The following is a 16,165-nucleotide window of genomic DNA, read 5'->3' on the forward strand; positions in this document are numbered from 1 at the left end:
GCTCTAGAGCCTGCTCACCACAACTGGAGAGCCCATGTGCCACAACTACTGAGCCCGTGCACTCTGGAGCCCACGCACCACAACTAGAGAGGCTGCGTACTACAACTACTGAGCCTCTGTGCCACAACAAAGAGCCTGCGCACTGCAACTAAGACCCTATGCAGCCAAATAAGTAAATAAATAAACGAATCAGCCAAAAAAAGAGATTTATAAGGTGAGGTCTGAGAGGGTGCCACGTGTGAAGCTTCTAGTGCCTTCTCTCCATGAAGTCTAGATGCATCAATCCCCCCGGCACGCTGATGTGTAACAGTACGCAGAGTATTATTAACCAGGAAAGCTCATCAAAGCTTTGGTGTCCAGAGTGCTTATTGGGGTTTCATTATGTAGGTGTGATTGATTGATTCATTGGCTATGTGATTGCACTCAGTCTCTAGCGCCCCTCCATTCCCTGGAGGTCAGAGTAATATCAGATGGCTTAAAGCCCCAGCCCTCTAGTCACATGATTGGTCATCTCATTTGCATAAACTGTCTGGCCCCACCATAAATAACAAAGACACTCCCATCACTTGGGAAATTGCAAAGATTTAGAGACACATTCCCGGGAACTGGGGACAAACGCCACCAGATTCTTTATTACACAATAGCTGGTATAGAATTCTAGGTTGGTAGGATTTATGTTTTTTTTCATTAATTTAAAGATGTTGTTCCATTGCCTTCAGGCATTGTTTTCAATGAGAAGTCTGCTATAATCCTTATCTTTGTTTCTCTGTATATAACATGTCTTTCTTACCCCCCATCCACCTCCCAGCTGCTTCTAAGATTTTTCTTTTTATCATGAGTTTTGAGCAATATGATTATAATGTGCTTTGGTATAGTTTTCTTCCTCCTTCGCTCAGGGTTCTTGGAGATTCTTAGATATGTGGGTTTATAGTTTTTTTCCACCAAATTTGGAAAACTGTCAGCGATTATTTCTTCAAATATGTTTTTCTGCTCCCCCACTCTCTTCTCCTTTAAGGATTATTAGTCTGCTTGAAGTTGTCTCACAGCTCATTGATGTGCTGGTTTTTATTATTGTTGTTGTTGTTTACAGCTTTTTTTCCTCTTAGTGTTAGTTATTTCTGACATATGTGTGTTCTATGAATCCCTAGCTTTACTGTGAGCACCTGGATGATTCATGTTCTTCCTGATAACCATCACCACACCTGGTCCTTGGAAGGCTGGTCATTGTTTGTAGGATACTCATGTCCGGCAATTTCCTTGAGGCTTTAGCTGGGTGGTTGTTTTGGGGATTTTTTGCGGTACGCGGACCTCTCACTGTTGTGGCCTCTCCCATTGCGGAGCACAGGCTCCGGACGCGCAGGCCCAGCAGCCATGGCTCACGGGCCCAGCCGCTCCGCGACATGTGGGATCTTCCCGGACCGGGGCACGAACCTGTGTCCCCTGCATCGGCAGGCGGACTCTCAACCACTGTGCCACCAGGGAAGCCCTAGCTGGGTGGTTTTGGGAACCAACAAAGGGCATCTAGTTTTACATGTCATGGATCAAACTGAAGATACTTTTTAATCTCTGAGATGACACTATTTTAAAAGAATAGGGATTTTTTTTTAAGACCTTGATAATTCTGAGGAGACCTGATCTTTTTAAGTCCTGCCTAAGGAAACAGTTTTTCCAAATCACTTTTCTCACACCCTGGTGGCATGTGCCAGCCAGGAAGTGGGATAGATTGTAGGAGATAGCCCTAGACGCATGGGAAACCCAGAGCTGGTACTAGGTTGAGAACATAAGGTTGTACACCTCATTGGGGATCCCTGTCAAGAGGATGAGTGGAAGCTGAAAATGCCTCTTCTTCACTAGTTCTCCTAAAGAGAGTGCCTTTATATAATTGATATAGAGGTGCTGCATAGGGTAGGGGGGCATTGTTTGAGAGGCTGGTTTTTCCAAGATCAGTACAGAAAGGCAAGTGCTATCCACACCTGCTGAATGGAGATAATGAGAAACACTTGGGCAGCTTCGTGGCACCTTGAAACAGTCATACCCTATACAGGAAATAAACTGCCCAAGAAAAAGCCAGGGCATGGTGAACTACCAGGTCCTTGGATAGCAGTTCCTCATAGCCAGTGTTGGTTCGTAGAGGTGAGCACAGAAGTGGGGAGGTGGGCAGGGACTGGCAGAGTGGTTAGCACATCACAGAGTATGGTGCTTACTTCAACATGATTTTTGGGTAGGGACATGTTGCCAGTTCCTCCTAAATACCAGCCCCCAGCTGGAAGTTAGACCAAAGAAGTATGGCAGGCTTAGGTTTGAGAATTGTGGTCATCGCGCTGAGGTAAGCACACAGTTTTGTTCAAAGCTTCTGAGCTTAAGTTTACAAGTTATAAGGAACATGTGAAAACTAATAAAGGGATAGAGATAATTCCTACACTGTGAAGGGGTTGGGCATGCTTTGCAGACTTGGGGGCCTTGTGTGTGGACTGTTTAAGGAGCACTGCTCTCCTGAGAACTTCATTTTCGCTTAAGCACACATATTTCTGGGTTAGCCCCTTGGATGCAGTGTGCAGAGATATATGTGCAAGAGACTTTCAGGCCAGGAGTCCCGTTGCCCTTTGAGAAGTGGGAGCGTTTGGCCGTGCTATCTGTACTGAATGAGTTCAAGCCTTTGGAAAGTTGGGTTAACTTGAATAGGGAGATTGGAACCTGAGGCGTTCCAAGGAGGGCAGGTTGATGCTAGATCTAAAACAGATGTCTGAGAAGCATAGATGGTTATAGGCAACTTGGGAACAAGGGAGAAACCTCTGGGCTGCCAGTTTTTGCAAAGAGAGAATTACTAAACTAATGGTGGACCTGGAAAAATAACCATATAATGCTAATTGCCTATGCTAGGGGCTGATTTCTTCCCTGAAGGTTATTATCATCTCAACCCTCCTCAGAAGCAAACCTCACAGAGGATTTCTTTTACTTTCCTTGTCCACAGGTAACAGTCCTTTGGACAGCCCCCGGAATTTCTCTCCAAATGCACCTGCTCACTTTTCCTTTGTTCCTGCCCGTAGGTAAGTTGATAGAAAAACTCCTCTGTGACTAACATGTGTGGCATTTGCATGAATGTCAGTTAAATGTCAGCTTCCTCCTTTGAGGCACTGCCCTTCCAAGTGTGTTACCTTGGTCTACCAGCCATCAAAATTCCTTTCCTGCTTTCCTCGCCCAGGTCATAAACGTCTTGTTCAAGCTTTGCTTTCCAAACACTGTAGGTATTTGTGTTTGAATGTTCAAATGGGCAAGTAGATATTAGAAGTGAATTTATCTTATAATCTTAAGCACAAGCCCCTGGTTTCCTGAGGGTATGTTCGAAAACATTATACTCTTGACTGAAAGCTGTCCTAGAGTGATCAATGAGAAAATGGGTTCTCCTCCCAGGAGGACCCAAAGTTATACTCTTATTCCTCTAACTCAGGTAGTTCCAGGGAGCTAGAAGAGGCCATTTATGCCTCCCTTCTTGGGGATAAAGAGACTCACAGATCTTCACTTATCCTCCCATGAATTTAGAAAGATTTGGTGTGTTGCAGAGCCATGCTTGTATTCCTCACATTTCACTTATTTCTGGAAATGATATCAACTTATCCCTGGCCCATGGTAGCAATCCTGACAGTTCAGCCCATTGCCAGGGTATCACCTGGCCTCTGGAGAAGTAATGAGCTTACTGACATGAGTCAATCCATATACCAAGACTTCTTTTTTTTTTTTTTTTAAAATACATTTATTTATTTGTTTATTTTTGGCTGTGTTGGGTCTTCATTGCTGCATGTGGACTTTCTCTAGTTGCAGTGAGTGGGGGCTACTCTTTGTTCTGGTGTGTGGGCTTCTCATTGCGGTGGCTTCTCTTGTTGAGGAGCATGGGCTCTAGGCGCACAGGCTTCAGTAGCCGTGGCACGCGGGCTCAGTAGTTGTGGTTCGTGGGCTCTGGAGTGCAGGCTCAGTAGTTGTGGCGCACGGACTTAGTTGCTCCACAGCATGTGGGATCTTCCCAGACCAGGGCTCGAACCTGTGTCCCCTGCATTGGCAGGTGGTTCTTAACCACCGCATCACCAGGGAAGTCCCCCAAGACTTCTTACACAAATTATTTACTTTTCAGAACATCTCTAAAGTTCTTTCTTGGCAGCGTTCACGTTCTTTGACTTTATTCTTTATTTTTATTTTAAAAAATATTCTTGGTTGGAGTCAGTCTTTGGTATTAAGACCTCCAGAAAAATCATGGCTCCAGATTTGGAGCCTCTAATGGTTGGAGAATGATCTATACATCTTGAGATCAGAGTAGTAGTAGTAGTACTCAGACTACTTTTATAAAAGAGATAACAGAAAAAGAACAGATTCCAAATTTAACAGCATTAACTCACTGTTAAAATGGCAACCCAGAAGAAATCCACCCCCTTCCTCTCCAGGATTCTATGCAGCTGAAAAGGTCGTGGATGGGTTGGGAAAAGTTTGATGGCTGACTTGGGTGCCCCTCCTGACCCAATTGCCTTATTCAAAGCAAGTATCGTCAGAGTTTGTTCCATGGACTCACCTCTCCTACCCTGTGTAACTTCGTTAGTTAACTAAGGATCCAGATAGGAACACTTACAGTATAGGTATATAATGGATGGATGCATTTGCTTTCCAGCCCAGCTGAAAGTCTAACTTATCTCAGACTTCCTGCCTTGATTGTGTTTGAACTCTAGCCTCAGATTAGGTAGGACCTGTGACTGTTCTCTGTAAATGGCATTGAGTCATTTTCCATTCATTCAATAAATATTTACTGAGTACCCGGTAAGCCCAGGCACATGCTGTGTACTTAGTTATATAGTGGGAACCAGACAGAGCCCTAACTTTATAGAAACTTAGTAGACTTAGTAGAGTCTGTGCACTTGTTGTTCCCTTTGAGGGAATGCTGTTCCCTCAGGTCTTTGCTTAGTTAACTCCTTCTTGTCTTTCATTTCTCATCTTAAATGTCAACTCCCCAGAGAGGTCTTCCCTCACCATACAATATAAAGGAGCCCCCTTATCATTCTCTAGCAAACCATCCAGTTTTATTTTCAAACTAGTACTTTTCAATGCCTGATACAGTCACCCCTCGGTATCCAGAGGGGATTGGTTCCAGGACCCTGGTGGATACCAAAGTCTACAGATGTTTAAATCCCTTATATAAAATGGCATAGTATTTGCATATAACCTATGCACATCCTCTTGTATACTTTAAATCATCTCTAGATTACTTATAATAGCTAATACAATGTAAATGATATGTAAATAGTTTTAAATACAGTGTGAATAGTTGCTGGCATGGAGCACATTCAAGTTTGGCTTTGTGGAACTTTCTGGATTTTTTTTCCCTTGAATATTTTTGATTCACTGTTGGTTGAATCTACAGATACAGAACCCATGGATAAGGAGGGCTGACTGTAGTTTCTTATTTGTTTTCTGTTTCCTCTCAACCAGAATCAAAGCACCTTTAATAGAGATGCCTTAATATGTTGAAAATATGTCTGCTAGTATATAATAAGCACTCAGTCGGTGCTTATTGATTGAATGAGTGGTGGGGAAGAATAACGAACAAGCAAACTAACAAATATATTGCTATAACCTGTGATAAGCACCGTGAAGGGAAAGAACATGATGCTGCCTAAAAGAGTAGGAAGGGAATGAGGCTGGAGAGTCTGTACTGGGTGGTCATGTAAGGCCTCTTGGAAGGAGTGACTTTTAAGCCAACCTGAAGGGTAAGAGGGAGCCTGCCATGTTGGGAGTGAGGATGCAGGTGTGTAGACCAGTCCATGCAGAGGGAATAGCATGTTGCATTGGTGTCCTGTGTCTGCATCATTCCCTGGGCTTTAGGAGTAGGATCAGCCGGGGGCTTTGGGACCTGGTATTACCACTGAGATCCACATGGGTCTGTGCTAGGTGGCCTGAAGTTTGAGTCGTATGTGTGGAAGACAGAACCCCGGGCTGTCCCCTTACCAGACATAGTAGGAAAAGTAGCTAGGTATTGGTGGGGGAGGGGAGGAAGACTTCAACCCTGCGAAACAAGGTACTCAGGAATTGTGTTTCCTATCACTGAAGTTGGGCATGAGCTTTATAGCATCACATTAGTTTGGAATATCACACAAAAGGCAGATTTAATGAAACTCTAGGGATAGACCCATTAGTCACACGATTTCACTACTAACTTACACACATTCGTAAACAAAAGGTTTGTCTCTGCCAAGCTAGACCAAATGTCAGGTGTCAAACAGAGCAGTCTCTCTGGTTCCCTTTGATTCTCATTTTAATGTATGTCTTTTCACTACAGCCATGGCCACAGAGCAGACAGGTAATAGCGGATGTGATGGGGAGAGGGGCTGGGAAACTGCTATGCATGGCCAGACAGTATGGTTTGTGGTTTCATGCTTGGTGAGAACTGGCTGTGATGAGTCTTCTCTGACTGTGGGTATGAACATTTGGCCTTTCATTTCTATCAAAGAGGCCCTAACGGAGCCCCCTCTACCTGCTGGAACCAAGGCTCCGTGCTCATATGTTTAGAAGGCAGGATTTGCTAAATATTTACTTCCAAGCTTCTGAGCATAGGAACAGGTCTCCCTCATTCCCACAACTTTCCTCAGTCACCCAGTGGGATGACCAGGCAGAGGAAATGGAGGCATCCTGTAGTGGCATTTCTGACTCTGGTGGTCCCTGCTCTTCAGTTTACAGAAAAATGGCTGCCATGCAGTTGGTTCCCACTTCTTTATGAAGGAGGAAAAATCACCTGTGGAGAAGTGTGTCTGACAAGGGTTTGGGAAATGCCTCCCTGAGTTAGACTAGTCCCATCTTTGCTGAGCTCTGTTTTCCTGGAATTGACTTGCTTCCTTGTGTAGAGCTCTCAGGACCCAAAAGAGAGATCAGAGAGAATATCATGTTTGAGCAGCCTCCTGGACATTTCTTTGCCTCAGAGACTAGGTTCCAGCAGGACCGGCTGCCTGGGTGGCATGAAGTTTGAGTCATGTGCATGTGGCATGGAACCCCCGGCTATCCCCTTACAGAACATAGTAGGAAAAGCTGCCTGGTATTGGTGGGGGTGGAGAGGAGTGCTTCCAAAAGAGAAGCCCTGGCAAGATTGATTCCTTTTTTTCCTTCGTCCTCTCCATGCCTCCCTGCACCCACCTTTAACTGTGGAGCCTGGAACAATTCATCCAGATCTCTGGGTCTTAATGTTTTCTCTGAAGGTTGAGAGTATTGAACTTAACTTCTAAAGGTCCTCCACTGCTAACGTTCTTAGGTTCTGTGGGTCACATCAAAGAAGTTTTTCTATAACTTCAACCAGAGCAGGCTGTACCCCTAAGCTCCACAAGAAAGAACATTTGTGTTACAACACATCCTGTAGTCCAGGAAAAAATCACTTGTCCATGTTATAAAAGCTTCAAACCAGATACTTGCTTGATCTTTCTTCTCTAAAGCAAAGCAGATAACTGTGGTTCTCTGTGATGAGAGCTTCAGAGCACATCCTCTAAAGAGCAGCTGGAAGCCTGCCCCAAAGTCTCATATATGGCCAAGCTATGCCACTTCACTCTTCTTTCATAAGGTTGCTGTCACTCTTTGGCAAACATTCTCAAAGATTGGACTTATGAGTCCTAATGGGTCCTGGGTAGCCTTTGACTGTTTGCAATCTATTGATTCATACTCAGACCCAGGTGGTAGTTTCGCTTCTTCCTGGTTATCAACCCAGTGGCCTGGGGAACACCAAAGGACCCTTCTCATGGAGCCTTCAAAAAAGGAACTAGCATTTCAGTGGTAGTTCTCTCCTTGTGATGATGCCTTTAGCTGCAGTCCTCTGTCATTGCTTCTCTGTCATTGCTAAAAGTGAATAAGTTGAGAGTGTAAAGATTTTTATTCCAAAACCATAGTATTGCATAACAGATATTCTTATTTAAAGTTATGGACTCCTTTATAGTCAGAGATGTCTGTCTTTGCAGTGGAAAACACACAACAATAGGCCCCATGTAGGAAAGAGATATGAAAGCGTGTGCTGGACTGAGCAGTACTGTCTTGAGACAAGAAAGAGCCTACCAATGAATCAACTGCCCCAAAAAACCTGATGGAAAGACAGGCAGGTCCTGGGCTCAGGGTGGGGTTCGGTAGAAACTGCCTAACATTCTTTTCTTACATAGGACTGATGGACGGCGCTGGTCTTTGGCCTCTTTGCCTTCTTCAGGCTATGGAACCAACACTCCTAGCTCCACTGTCTCAGTAAGTAGCCAAATCTGTGGCCGTACCTCCTTCACCCTGAGGAAATACTTCCCTACAGGTATTGCTCCCTGTCCCTACAGTGTTGCAAAGTGGTTCTCAACTTTTTCTCCAAAGCCCAACTCAAAAAGGTTGCTTGGGATGAGGCTGAGAGGGACAGAGGTCTGGTGGCCTTTAACAGCCATAGTCAGAGCCATTAAATGCCTTTGGAAAGAATTAACCAGCATGTTTCTGAGCGTCAGTTATTCCTAGTGGAGTCAGAAGAGGGCTTGAGGATGGACTTTTGCTTTGCCCGTGAGGCCAGGCACAGGCACTCCTAAGCATGGTTCCCTTGCTCCCCTATTTTATTTGTAGAACTGCAACCAAGAGCAAATAACACCACCCCCCACCATGTCACAAAGGCCTGGTAGACCCTCCTCCAACTTTTTCACCTTTTCCTTTCAAAAAAGAAGGGAAGGATGAATGTGATTTGGTATTCAAGTTTGATTGTATATCAGCAAAAATATATATATATTGGGCCTGTCTCTAAAACTTCTAGTTATGTCTCTTTTAGAGAAGATTTTAGCCTAAAATACAACAAATGTCCTAACTGCCACCATGCACAATTGACCCTAAAATGAGTCTTCCTCATTGAGCAACATTTAATTGAAGCCAGGATGACAAGTTGGCAAACACGTTCTGTAAAGGGCGCATATTTTAGGCTTTGTAGGCCACAGACTGGATGACCCGTTTCTCCACGTCTTCCACCATTCTTGAGGTCTTCTCAGCTCAGTTTGTATTCATAAATCCCAAGCAGGTAAAAGAAGTTATCATTTCCTCCCTTGACCTAGATATTACTCTTTTTAAAAATTTTTTATTATTTTTTTTTTTGGCCGCTCTGTGCTGCATGTGGGATCTTAGTTCCCCAACCTGGGATCAAACCCGTGCCCCCTGCAGTGAAAGCACGGAGTCTTAACCACTGGACCACCAGGAAAGTCCTAGATTTTACTCTTAAATTAATCCAAAGATCTCACTGGTCTTTTGGCAGCTGTTTAGTTTCAGATCTTTCCCTAGTAAATATCCCTTCCCCATAATGCTTTACTCAAACAGGTGATTTTTGAGACCCAAAGTGAGAGTCATGTATTTATTATATATATATTCCTGTTCAATAAGTTTTAATAGACTCAACCCATTGCTCCAGCTTATTTTATTGGAATACCTTAAAATACCAATTTTGCTTCATGTTAGTTGCAGTTGGGTGAGAATACTTTTTGCAACTTCTATCCAAATCATTTATAAAAATGTGACCAAGACAGAGCCTCATGAAAACCTCCCACTAGCTGTTTACAACTTTATGTATTATAGGATTCCATGAGAGAAGTGTGCACTCTAAGTCAAAAAAATTTTTGATTTCTCACTTGGTATTAAGGCTTACGTGTGGCAACGGTTTTCTTGGTGTGGTAATGCAGCTTTGAGTGTAAGTGAATTTAGACATTTAACCCCAGATCCTTCATCAGTTGGTGAACAGAAATTGAGCCAATAGTGTTAGATTTGCTGCTGCTGTAGCCAGTCTTGTCAGGTAAGGGCAGGAGTTCACTGATCCAGGTGCCGACCAGGGCCGCCACGGCAATGGCTGCATTGGTGGGATGCCTGTAATAGCACAGCTCACTTCCTCGAATTGTCTCTTGTGATTCTGGAATCTCAATCGTTGGGCCATGTTTAGAATTCTTAATTGTTTTCAGGTCAAGTCTAATCTTTGGGTTCTAGATCTAAAAATAATTTTCTTCCCTGCTGGATTTTCTTGCCTATTGGTGTCCCTAGAGCCTGGGCAAAGCCTTCACAGCTGCAGTGAAGCCAGTTGCCCTCTGGGTAACAGCCTAAAGGAAACATTGCTGAGCCATCCTGGGGCTCTCCCAAGGTGTTGTAGAAGGCAAAACTTATGGGGATGTCATTTGTAGGCTGGGCATACCTAGAACATTTCCTAATAAGCCAGGAAGCATGATTTATTAATTACTTGCCATTCTAACTAGCCAGAAGCTTCACTGAGGGCAAAGGGTCCACGTGGAAGAATCTGCTTTTTGCCACCTAAAGAGGCTCCCTAGGTAGTTGGGGAGCTGTCACACCTCATGAATGTCTGGGTCTGGCCCCCTGCAAGGCTCATGAAGGACAATAGCATCTTGGCTTCATCGGAACTGAGAGCTCTGAAGGATAGAGATGAACAGGATCATGCACAGTGGAGACTCAAGGGAGCAAGGGAAAGCATGCTGGCTGTGGGCTGACTTCAGGTTTACGTTGACTGGGGAGCCACTGACCATTTTCAGTCCTTCTCCACTTCTAGACTGCCTTAGACATGTCTTTAATGCTTTTTAAAAATGTTGTCCCCTCTAGTCATCGTGCTCCTCGCAGGAAAAGCTGCACCAGTTGCCCTTCCAGCCTACAGCCGATGAGCTGCACTTTCTGACGAAGCATTTCAGCACAGAGAGTGTACCCGATGAAGAAGGACGGCAGTCCCCGGCCCTGCGGCCCCGCTCCCGCAGCCTCAGGTGAGGGTGCTCTCCACCCACTGCCCTGGTGCCCATGGAGTTCAGCTTGTCTGCACAGCCTAGGAGTCAACAAACTTATTCCATAAAGGGCAAGGTAGTAAATAATTCACACTTTGTAGGCCATATCGTCTCTGGCAGCTACTTACTCTGCTGTTGTGCAGAGTCATCCACAGACATTATGTAAACTTTATTTATAAAAGCAGCCAGCGGGCCAGATGTGGCCTGCGGGCTGTAGTTTGCCAACCCCTGGCGTAGCACATAGGCACAGCTCAAATGAGTCAAGTGCCGTGAAGCTCAAGCCCTTTGGTATTGGGTACAGCTCAACTCACCATCACAAGAGGTGCCTGAAGATGCTGCCAAGGGGTCCCTCTTTTTCCCTTTGAAAGTAGTTGGCAGTAGAAATGTACTTTGGACTCCATTCAGTAAAAGGAGAGTAATAGTGTCATCCATTCTGATGGTTACCTGGCTGCAGAACCCAGAGGCCCAGCATATATAAACTAGGCCAATTAAAAAAGTTGCTTCTGAGGACACTTGTGGCTGACTCGGGGAAGAAGCCCATTGCAGAAGCAGAACTAAATGCCCATCTAAATCTGTCTCATTTCCCTGAATCACCTGGGCTCATCAAACCAAACAAACCTTAACAGCTGATTTATCTGTGTACTCCATAGATTAGATCAGCTCTTCTCTTTGGCATTAGGTGGTAAATCTGTGCCAGAATTCCAGGTTAAGGGAGAGGGTGGAGAATAAAATGATCATGGCTTTATGTGATCGAGCTCAGATTTCCAGGGTCCCTGGGAAATAAGAAGTTGGTTCACATGTTCAGGGTGGAGGCCCAGAGGAGCAGTGCCTTCCAGAAAGAATCCCCTCAGGTCATGTTGGCACTGCAAGTGCCAGTGAGCTGAGCCAGACCACAAAGACTGGTTCAAGTTCAGATTGGTGAGAAAAATGACTGGGACTGCAGTGCAAAGGGTCAGACATACAAATGAGGGAGTGTGAAGTGTGGAGCCCAGTGTGTTTCTTTGTCTCATACAGAGGAACGTCTGAATCTTGGTGCTCTTCACACTCCACACAGAGATGGGCACCTTTTAGGCCATTTGAGACTGAGAGGACTACAGTACCTGTGGGAAATCCCTGAGGATTACTCTTAAAAAGCTGGGTAATGTGCATTAATGTAGCAGGCAGACCACGGCCTACTGTAGGGAGGAAAGGCAGAAAAGAACGGTTCTGAACATAGCTCAGCTGGGATCACATGTCGGGCACCAAACTGGGCAGGACCCAAATAGCCATTCAGTTGTATGGCTCAAACTCTGAATCCTTTAAGAGGATGTAATCACACATGGGCCAAAGGGGAAGATTTAGATGACCCAGGTTTATAATTCACTACGGGCTAGCTGGACTGGCCTCATTCATCCCCCAGGTGAGAGCTAAGTTAGCCCCATTGGATGCAGCTTGTTTAGAAAAGATACAGGTATACACTGTCTTCCTTTGGTTGTTTTGGTGGTGGTTTGATTTGATTTGATTCCTAGAACATGCTGGGGTATGCCCAACCCCACTGGCCAAAGCAAAGAAGACCCAGAGAGTCCTGTTCTGGAGGAAGTGATCCTAGAAGAACCACCAGTGGCCTCAAGAGTGGTCTCCTCCTGTCTAGGCCTTTTCAGGCCCTGGCAGAAGTCTTTGTGAAGGCCAGGCCTCTTACAGGAAGGTAGTCTAGCTCCAGATGGCACACTTTTGAGCTGAACAGTGCTGGCAGCTCCAGGAATAAGAAAGGCTCTGGAACTCAGCACTCCTTAAGGTGGGAGTGTGTGGGTGCTGCAGACAGTGGGTGGGCACGGGCTCTGGGAATGGGCATCTTTCTCCTTGAAGGTTCCCTGGCACTAAAGTAATACAGTTGTTTCCTTCTTATTTAGTCCTGGACGGTCACCAGTTTCCTTTGACAGTGAAATAATAATGATGAATCATGTGTACAAGGAAAGATTCCCCAAGGTAAGGATCCAGTTTAAAGGAGACTGGTAATGCCTCTGAGGATGCCACCTCCAGCCAGCCCCAGTGGGAAGACTGGGGGTGGGGGAGTCGCCAGAGGCAATCTGGAAGGAGATCAGGGAGGCGCCAGGAGGAGGAGGACACAAGCATGAGGACTTTCAGACTGCTGGCGAAGAGGAAGGCAGCAGAGGACTTTGAGTTTGGGGATCGTACTTGCAGAGCCTCTAATTTCTCCACTCCCCAGAGAAATGGGTATCCAGAGGGAAATGTCGAAAACATATCCCACTGTATATTAGTGGGAAGGAAAGAGCAGAGACCTTGTTTCTGACCGTGCACATCAGGATCCATGAGTCGGGGTCCCCCAGAAGGAGATTTGCCCTCTGAGAGCACCTTCACTTAATGCAGATTTCTAAAGCAGCACTCCCATTACCAAGCACAAACAGAGCTACGCTGGAAATTTCCTCTGGCAGGAAGTTGTCCAGAGAGAGCAGTAAGGTGGGAGACAGCTCAGAGTTGCTATTCACATTTGGACTTGTGTTTTCAAGCAGAGAAATGCTGAGGGAGGAAGGTAGGTTACTGTCCTGAGATGGTTGAGAAATGGTCTTCACAACTGCAGTTTGACTGTAAACCTCCTTGTATGTGGAACAAGGACCTTGTTTTCCATTTGCATTTCTTTTGAACACCACATGCCTAAACACTCTGACCTGGCTTTCTAATGATAGCCCCTGTTCCTGTAGAACACAGCCAGTTCTGTCCGAGAGAGGATCAGGGCCTGACGGAGACTCCCTCTCCATGACAACAGCGAGAATGGGGTCTTCAAGCCTCTTTCTTCATCCTCCATCCAGACCCCCGGCTCTACCTGTTCATCTGTATCTAGGGTCTGCGATGTGTGGTTCCCTGCTCCTCCGAGAGTGTCCTTTTTCGAGCCTTGAGTAGTCTCCTGGGCACACACGGGTGGCTTAGGGAAAAAGTGCGAAGCCCTTGTGCTTTCCCTCTTGACATTCACAGTGAAGCAGAGCAGTGAGGAGGAGCTCAGACTCTGGAACCAGGCCGACTGGGTTCAACCATTTATTAGCCTCATGACCCTGGGCAGATTATTTAACTTCTCTGAGCTTCATTTGCCTCATCTGTAATCTGAGATAATAAGAGTATCTATCTCATAGGGAGTTTGTGAAGATTAGTGAACATTAAACTTTTCTAACTGTGCCCAGGACATAGTTAGCGCTCAGTAAGTGTTAGCTGTTATTTCTTTGCTGCCCTGTGGTCTGCACTTTCTAGCCTTCAAATGGGCACTGGAGAGTAAGAGCAAGGAAGAGGGGCAGAATGAACAGCTAGGAAATCATTCAGTTGTGCCTTGCTTCTTCATAAAAAAGTTTGGGTGTGTATAGTGTTTAGAAATGCACCTCGCGTGTTTCCTCCTCCTCTTCCTCCTTGTGTATTAGGTGTTGTATTGTTATCCTAGCATTGCACATTTGTATGTAAGATGAACTCATGTTAGAAAAAGCATGTTAAGATTCCTTCCATTCCCTCTTCTCTTTCACCTCCCCTCCTCTTCCTCTCTCCCTACCACACCGCTACACCATAAATATGTGTGTGTGTGTGTGTGTATATATATATATGTATATATATATATATATATATATATATACACACACACACACATATATATACATATACAAACACCCACTTAAACACACACTGAAAATCAGAAATCACCACCTGGTGGCAAAGGAAAGAAAGCCAAGCCCTAGATAGGCAGCTAGGAACTTGTTAGCTGATGTACATTTGTCGTTTTGACATTCCTGTGCAGTTAGGTCCCCAAGAGGCTTCTGAGCCAGACCTCATGCTGCTCTGCTGGGGATCCAGGTCCGTGAGCAGGCAGGTTCACACCTTCAATAAACACTCTCTGAACATCTGCTTAGCTCAGTTGGGCCCTAAGTTCAAGTAAGAGGATCCTGAGATAAATCAGACTCCCACTGACTTGAAGAAGTTCCCAGTCTGGAGAAAGATTTAGAAACCAGGAGTGTCCACACACCAAGTTTATACAGTTGGGAGGTCCAGTGGAAGCAGAGAGGAAAGGAAACCCTAGTTTTCCTGGAGGAATCAAAGACTTCCCAGAGGAAAGATGATGCTTGAACTGAGATTAGAAGGAGTAGTAGGAGTTTGCCAGGCAGGCTTGGCAGGTGAAAAAGCTACACACAGGGAACAGCATAAATGGACAGAGGCATGAGATAGCATGATAAAGGAACAACAGAACCTCAGTGTCCTTAGAGCAAGAGAATGTGCCGTTCAAGGAGTGGGGAGGTGGACAAGGCCAGGTGAGAGAGGGCCTTGACTGTCATGTTTTGACTTGACTTGACGGTGACCTTTCACGTCTCCAGTCATCAGGTTCCCCAAATGCAACATCAGGAAACCAGGATCACAGAGCCCATCCTTAGGCTCTGACAAGGCCTTTCAGGCTTAGCTCCGGCCGAGCTGGATCAGAAGGAAAGAGTCACTTGTCCTGCTTTGATTTGCAGGCCACCGCACAAATGGAAGAGCATCTAGCAGAGTTCATTTCCTCCAACACTCCAGACAACGTGTTGCCCTTGGCAGACGGAACCTTGAGCTTTATTCATCATCAGGTGATTGAGATGGCCCGAGACTGCCTGGATAAATCTCGGAGTGGCCTCATTACCTCACACTACTTCTATGAACTTCAAGAGAATTTAGAGAAGCTTCTGCAAGATGTGAGTGTCCTTGTTCTGCAACTCTGGTGAATCCGTATAGTAGTGGGTTTTAGTCCCAAGCTAAGATGAAGGCAGTCATGGTGTTCCCAGCCTGCTTGCCACCTCCCTGCTGGTATGCGGGACCCACCCCACATGTGCTGCTGATGCTGGGCTTTGGTTCTTCCTCAGTCCCCTGCATTTCTCCGAGAAGCCTGTTCGGTGTCAGAACTCAGTGCTGTGATTCCTTTCCTTTTCTAATACCAATTACTCTTCCCGAGGCTCCAACGTTGGTAGTGTTCATAAATATTTGCCTAGGAGATTTGTAACCCAGAGCCAAAAAGAGGCCCTAGTGGCTGTAGTGGGCTCTCTTTTGGTAGACATACTGGTGTAAGCAGAACCTGGAGACTGCTTCTCCTCAGTCGAGGAAAAACAGACCCGAGGACTGCACTATGGGTTTATCCGTTTGCTGATATTCTGTTTGTGTAGCAGAAGTTCTCCAGTGGGGACTGATGTGTTTAGAGACCTGATCCTCCCCAGTGTAAAAAGTCTCTGGGCAAAGTAATCCAGAGACCATTGAGTTCTTCTCGCTGCTTCGTGCTCCGCTCTTCGCTTTCCTCTCTGCCTCTCCGATAGGGTGATCGGACGCCTTCCCACTCAGACTACAGTTGCCCATATCACACCATTAGTACAGCTTAGGGGAGAGGAGATGTG

The 16,165-nt window shown here is 45.6% G+C and overlaps 1 protein-coding gene across 3 annotated transcripts in view; it reads left to right on the forward strand.

Moving 5' to 3' along the window:
• MAST2 (microtubule associated serine/threonine kinase 2) overlaps window positions 1–16,165 on the forward strand; it is a 197,758-nt gene that overhangs the window by 162,982 nt on the left and 18,611 nt on the right. For 2 of the 3 annotated variants that reach the window (XM_065878623.1, XM_065878633.1), the window contains exons 6-10: window positions 2,972–3,047; window positions 8,169–8,247; window positions 10,612–10,766; window positions 12,674–12,749; window positions 15,266–15,475. In XM_065878623.1, coding sequence (XP_065734695.1) covers window positions 2,972–3,047; window positions 8,169–8,247; window positions 10,612–10,766; window positions 12,674–12,749; window positions 15,266–15,475 — 596 coding nt within the window. Of the gene's footprint in view, window positions 1–2,971; window positions 3,048–6,316; window positions 6,338–8,168; window positions 8,248–10,611; window positions 10,767–12,673; window positions 12,750–15,265; window positions 15,476–16,165 lie in introns of all 3 variants that reach the window. The other variant, XM_065878615.1, reaches the window with a different exon arrangement.

Source organism: Phocoena phocoena, chromosome 1 (assembly GCF_963924675.1).
Source record: "Phocoena phocoena chromosome 1, mPhoPho1.1, whole genome shotgun sequence".
Taxonomy (NCBI): domain Eukaryota; kingdom Metazoa; phylum Chordata; class Mammalia; order Artiodactyla; family Phocoenidae; genus Phocoena; species Phocoena phocoena.